Genomic DNA, 6427 nt, shown 5'->3' on the forward strand with positions numbered 1-6427 from the left:
TCTTTGATACATAGGATAACTAGAATATTAATTAAAAATCATATAACTAAAATCAAATAATTTATAAAGTATAATTAATAGTCCCACCAGAACTTTTATCAAAACCGAACCAAAACACTCGGCAACAATTTCAACCAAAACCAAAATTAAAAAATAAAAATTCTATAAAAGTCATATGTATAGATACACTCATATACATTTTCTTTATAAATATTATAATTTACTCAAACAATAATTAAATTTTGGCAGAAATTGAAAATCGAAATTTTAATTATGTGTCAATTTTGATCACACAAAGAATATATACTTCATCTTCATAAACATCATAACTTAATTATTGAAATAATAATTACACATATTAAAATTAATATTTATAAAGAAAAACTATATGGTTTCAAATCGAAACTGACACGTAATAAGTGTTCATTTTCAGTTTCGACTGGAGTCTAATAATTAATAAATAAAATAAGGTTAGAGCTATCTATCGCTTCTCTAAAGTTTAATTTATCAAGATTATGATGTGATCTAATTATCGCATTAAATATTGTGGAGACTTACAATCGTGTTGACATTGTGCTGTGAAATAATAGAGCTTCTTTTCGTGTTTAAATAAATATATCAGAACAACACAAACGTCTTAGTTATTACGGTTATAACCTCAAATTTTACAGTACTATTTACAGAGGTTATTATTACCGACAGAACCAAGTTGAATTAAGTGGGATTCGAGTCTTTGCTAAATCAGTTTAAATCTTCGCTAAACTCTGGTTTAAATCTCCACTAAACTTTAAAACAGAGTTGTGCCATAGATTTCAAGATTACGTCTACACAGATTATTTACGTGAAATCTACGTGATGTTTATATGGACTTTTTGTTATGTAGACAATGTAAACTATGAAAATCTATAGTGTACGTTATACAAACTATAGATTTTCCGTACTCGCAGTGAACAACGGATCCCATGTAGACAATTATAAATTATATCACCATATACAATATAAAAGAATTAAATTATAAAATAGTCTCTATGAAATGTCCAAAATACATCTAGGAATAGGCTAAAGATACTGCGGCATTTTCAGAATATTTCTGTGAAATATTTTGAACATTTCAGCTGTGTAGGCACAACACACACATATTTCTAATAAACATAAACTGTATATGAGCACCGACGAGATACTATTAAAGATCGATTCTTACGGGGTTGGCGTCCTTGTGAATATTGAAGTAATTAAGAGTTAAAAACTGAAAATATTGTACTAATTTTATGATTTATTAGTTTAGTGGATATATTTATGCATTTAGAACTCAATAATACTCGATTTTTTTTTAAATTGTGATTTCAGTCATCTAGTTCTATCATCAAAGTTTGATTATCAACAGAGATGATAACTGCAGAGAAAAAATTGTAATTTTTCTGCAATATATAGAATATTATAGCTTTAAAAGTATGCATATTTATTTATGGAACATTTATGTAATAAAAAATCATAAATTTAATAATGTATGAATCAAATATTTATGTTGATAATAGTATATTAATATCAATTGTCGATAATGTCAGCGTTCTTCAATTATTCCCGGGCCTCCATTAATAGTCACGAAAATTGCCCGACAATTGATAAAAATTTACAATTATTTACATAAATATTTTGACAATACATTATTCGTAATTTTTTATTATATAAATGCTTCTATTATATAAATTTATTATATAAATAAGTACACACTTTTATATCTTGCTTTAATATCTTATGTATTGTCGAAAAATTACAATTTTTTCTTTGCAGTTATCATTTCTATTGATAATCAAACTCGGATGATAACATTAAAATCACAGTTTTTAATAAAAATCGAGTATTTTAAACGTATATACATGTCTAAAAAACTAATAAATCATGAAATTAGTGCCATACTATTAATTTCTTACTCTTAATCCTTTAAATTTTAACAGGCACGCAAATTTCCACAGTCGCCGTCTTAATAGCACAGTGTGTGTTAATAGTATTCAATAGTATCTCGTCGGTGGCTCCAAGAATACGACTGACGTCGGTGAGCGTCAGAATGTATCGCATGAATGTAAGTATATTCCCTTTCCCTTGTATATAAGAGTATTATTCTTATTTTATGTTAATTATTGAGATGAACAGAACAAGATAGACACTCGGAGCGTACGCTTTGTAGCAGAATAGCCAGCAAAGGGGAAACGTAGACGGACTTCGTCAGAATTGTCAGAATGGAAGACAAGCCGGCTCTGTGAATCAAATGCCGATGACGATCTCGGAACAATTCAGGCAGTCATGGCTGACAGCGATAATTGGGTCCATCATGTTTGCTACTGGAATGTGTCTACTATTTTGGAATGAGGTTTGCGAGTGGCACTTTCTTATCATATGAGACCAACTCGTTTAAGAAAGGAAAGAAAGACATTTAAAAAATTCAATGTTGTCATGATTAAATTGGAATAGATAAACATTTTTTATAACAAGAGATCCTAATTCAATTATAATTTCTGAAATTAATTCATTTAAATGAATATATATAATAGTTTAATATCTTAACATTAAAACCGTAGGCGCTTCATATTTAAAATAATGTATCTAACATAAACAGTCTTATTTCCAATCTTATTTTTTTTTTCGCGTCTTTTCAGGGAAGAGCCGTAAAAGTAGCGCATTCCTTGGATGAGGCTTTACACAATGTTATTGTGCTTCCTAATTCAATGATACTATCATCTGAATATGAAGGCCGCTTGATACATCTATCAGGTCCCTTACTAGTCTCCGAACCATTAACAGAACCAGATTATGGAATTATCATATCAAGTGTGAAACTGAAGAGGAGGGTTCAGATGTACCAATGGGTTGAAATTGAGGAAGAACCAAGGTAGAAGATATTTGTTCTTGATCATTTTGATCAAAAATAAAACTTTAATTGAAAATTGCTCTTCAATCCATGCTAACTAGCATAAAAACTCTGTTGCACCGCAGTATACATATAACAAATATATTAAATCTTTGTTTTTAGTTTTGGCGAAATAACAGAGGGCGAGAAACACTATTATTACACGACAGAATGGAAGGACAAACTCGTAGATTCGGATCACTTTTACATTCGTACAGGCCATCACAATCCCAAGGAAATACCAATCAAGAGCCAGGTGCAGATTGCAGACGAAGTGAAGATTGGCGCTTATACGCTTGGCATGGAATTGAAGAAAAAATTCAACGATTTTGTAGAGATCACCAGTGATGAGAGACCAGAGCGAAAGAACATTAAAATGCACTCTGGACTGTATTATCACAGTGCAGATTTGTGGAATCCTCAAGTATGTCACTGCAAGAAATTTCTTTTTCTCTTAAAGGGGGAATATATAATATTTAAGAATATTTTGAATTTAGAATTCCATTTTTGGAATTAAGAATGAAGATTAACAATAAATGATTACAAAGTTCAAGACGAAATTTCCAAAAATTTTTTTCAGAAAAAAGATTGTTCCATTCTATCAAATTCATAGAAAACTGTTGGAATTTCTCTGTGGTCAGACATTCACCATTCAATTTGTATTGTACTTAAAAACTTTTATTTTTATTTCTTTCTTATTTATCTCTAATAGAGCTATTTCTAATATGGCTTGCTTTGTTTATAGGTGGGAGACATCAGAATACAATTTTCCTACGCGGGAAAAAATGACAATGTTTACTCGGTAATTGGCTTGTTGGAAAAAGATACCATTAAACCATATTACACATCTCATGGTGAAGAAATTTTGCTTCAACGGAAGCATAAAATGTCGGTGGATCAGATGTTCCATTTGGAACATGTACATAATTATTGGCGAACCTGGACCATCAGGTAATTTCTAGATAAAAACAAATATTTTAAATAAAAATAAATGTAAATACTTGTCATTGATAAAATTCAAAGAGCTGAATTAAATATAATTTTTAGTTACACTTGGTATTATTATCAAAGAGAATATATATATATGAAATATATATCGTAAAATATTAATAGTTAAATGACATTTAAAAAATATAATTATAATAAATTCAGCAAATAGGGAATTAGCGCTGTAATACGTGCGCAATCAATTTCAATATTATTGAATTGTATGTATTCTAATTTAATTATTATTGCTAAATTAAGCTACGGTACTCGCATGATTTTTCTTATAGCTTAATTTTATATATCTCAACGCTTACGTTTCCACATGGAATTATCTGTACGTACTGAGGATGGCTAAAAAGTTAGCTGAAACATGTTTATAAATCAATAATTAAATTAGAATACAATTCAATAATTTCGAAATTGATTGCGCATGTATCACAGCGCTAATTCCTCTAGTTGCCGAATTTATTATAATTATATTTTTTTATATCAGGGAATTTAGATTATCATTCGTTTAAATGACATTATTTTTATTGCAGAGGGCTCGGATGGTTAGTTTTGTTTGTGGCAGCAACTTGTTTAGCAAATATATTAAAAACAATTATACTAAACTCAACGTTCCTTTGCGGTATAATTGCAGTCGAATCTCTGACTATGTCAGTCTCTATGTCTATCAGTTTATTGGTGATTGGTTTTGCTTGGGTGTGGTATCGACCAGTCATTGGTCTCTGTTTAGCACTAGCCTCCGTTTTGCCATTTATTTATTCGACACTGACATCAGGATCTTCATCTCAGCAACGTGATAATTATAGGAGGTTGTAGATTATTAATTCGCTTTAAAAGCAATTTATCTTAAGATGCATTAAATTATTAATTTAATCAATACACACATACATTTATTTGATTTTCCTTTTCTCTATTTTCTTTCTCTTGTGTGTGTATGTATGTGTGTGTTTGTGTGTGTGTGTGTGTGTGTGTGTGTGTGTGTGTTTTTAATAATAGGCAAGAAATATTTAAAATAAGTAAATGAGAGAATATTATTTAAAATGAAAAAAATATTTATACTTTTTAATATGTGTGTATTAAAACTGTAGGAGCATAAAATTATTTATTAAGTGTATTTCTCCTGTACAAAGCTAGTTATTCATTAAAATATTTTATGTTTTAAATAATGTTCATAAAATATCACAATATCAGTACTGTCAATAATTGATTCTTTCTGAAAATGCGAATGTCTCATTGAACTTTTATAAGAAGCTCTATTGTTGAATGATAAGGTAAAGAATATGAATATACACATCCATTATTCCACGCGTTCATAGATTCATTACCATCATTATTAAAATAAGAAGTAATTTGACACTTACAGATACGATAAACAGTAGTTGCATGAGTTGTAACTAAATATTGGCTAGATTCAGCAGAAAGAGCAGCTTTGCATCTTTCTTTAATGTGAATAGATGCAGGACTAAGAGCAAAAACGATCATAAAGACTTTCACAACAGATACATAGCTTTTTTTGCTGAACATAGTCATTATGTTGTAACGCTTGGTGCAGATGTCTAGTCAAGTGTCCTCCTTTTCTCGAGTTGGTCCATTGCATTTATTACAGTTTAATTAAGCACAATTCCGCGTATGTTGATCATCTGAATGCTACGATTGCACGAAGATTGACTGCCGGAATCGAATGCGACGCGTAAAAAAAAAAAAATAATCATGGTGTAAAAAGCAACTTTTTATACCATAAGGATAACGTGACTTTAGCGTTCATCGTTTCTGGACTCACATTGTTGCAAAAACTCCCTGTTATTAAATATAACTTAAATATAATCTAAACAATCTTTAAAGAAACAATTCTCATTTATACGTCTCAATGAAATTATACGATTTTATTATAATTTCCAATCACACATCAATTTCACTTTTTAATTGTTGCATCTGTGATAATTTTTTAAAATTAATTATCGCTTAAATCAAAGAGAAACCTGAGAGAGGCCCAAACCGCAAAATGTTGCCACGCACTACTACCCTCTGGTAAAGTGGGTGTAAACTACATAGCAACGTCCACTTTTCTTAGGGTACATTATCCACTTTTCAAGGTTGGAGACGAGATACTATTAAAGACCGTCAACCCTGAGCAAATTTCGGCGGTATAAAAAGGGCCTCAAGAGCCCTCCAAGAGGAGGTAATTGAAGAATACTGACATTATCGAGAATTAATATAAATTTACTATTATTAACGTAAATATTTGGTTCATACATTATTAAATTTATGATTTTTTATTACATAATGTTCTATAAATAAATATGTATACTTGTAAAGCTCTAATATTCTATATATTGCAGAAAAATTACAATTTTTTTTTGCAGTCTTTGATTATCATCTCTGTTGATAATCAAACTTTGATGATAGCAATGATATCACAATTTTAAAGAAAAATCGAGCATTATTGAGTTCTAAATGCGTAAATACGTCCACTAAACTAATAAATCATAAAATTAGTACAATATTTCCAGTTTTTAACTCTTAATACTA

The 6427-nt window shown here is 29.6% G+C and overlaps 1 protein-coding gene across 4 annotated transcripts; it reads left to right on the forward strand.

The window, feature by feature from the left end:
- The first annotated feature begins 1977 nt into the window (after positions 1 to 1977).
- Positions 1978 to 4776, forward strand: LOC108750253 (transmembrane protein 43 homolog). 4 transcript variants are annotated; one of them, XM_018489599.1, is made up of 6 exons: positions 1978 to 2080; positions 2186 to 2368; positions 2655 to 2887; positions 3029 to 3329; positions 3651 to 3856; positions 4432 to 4776. In XM_018489599.1, the coding sequence occupies exons 1-6, from the start codon at positions 2066 to 2068 to the stop codon at positions 4712 to 4714; spliced, it is 1221 nt and encodes a 406-aa protein (XP_018345101.1). In that variant the 5' UTR covers positions 1978 to 2065; the 3' UTR covers positions 4715 to 4776. The 4 variants fall into 4 exon arrangements, with proteins under 4 accessions (XP_018345101.1, XP_018345104.1, XP_018345102.1 ...); XM_018489602.1 differs by having other exon boundaries at positions 1983 to 2080; positions 2144 to 2368; XM_018489600.1 differs by having other exon boundaries at positions 1983 to 2080; positions 2152 to 2368.
- Positions 4777 to 6427: the final 1651 nt, after the last annotated feature.

This window comes from Trachymyrmex septentrionalis, unplaced genomic scaffold, assembly GCF_001594115.1.
Source record: "Trachymyrmex septentrionalis isolate Tsep2-gDNA-1 unplaced genomic scaffold, Tsep1.0 scaffold342, whole genome shotgun sequence".
NCBI lineage: Eukaryota > Metazoa > Arthropoda > Insecta > Hymenoptera > Formicidae > Trachymyrmex > Trachymyrmex septentrionalis.

What these genes read in the sequence shown, in the direction of transcription:
- LOC108750253 (XM_018489599.1), top strand. An exon ending in GTCTACTATTTTGGAATGAG is followed by an intron (nt 2,369 to 2,654) that starts GTTTGCGAGTGG and finishes GCGTCTTTTCAG; the next exon opens with GGAAGAGCCGTAAAAGTAGC. An exon ending in CAGATTTGTGGAATCCTCAA is followed by an intron (nt 3,330 to 3,650) that starts GTATGTCACTGC and finishes CTTTGTTTATAG; the next exon opens with GTGGGAGACATCAGAATACA.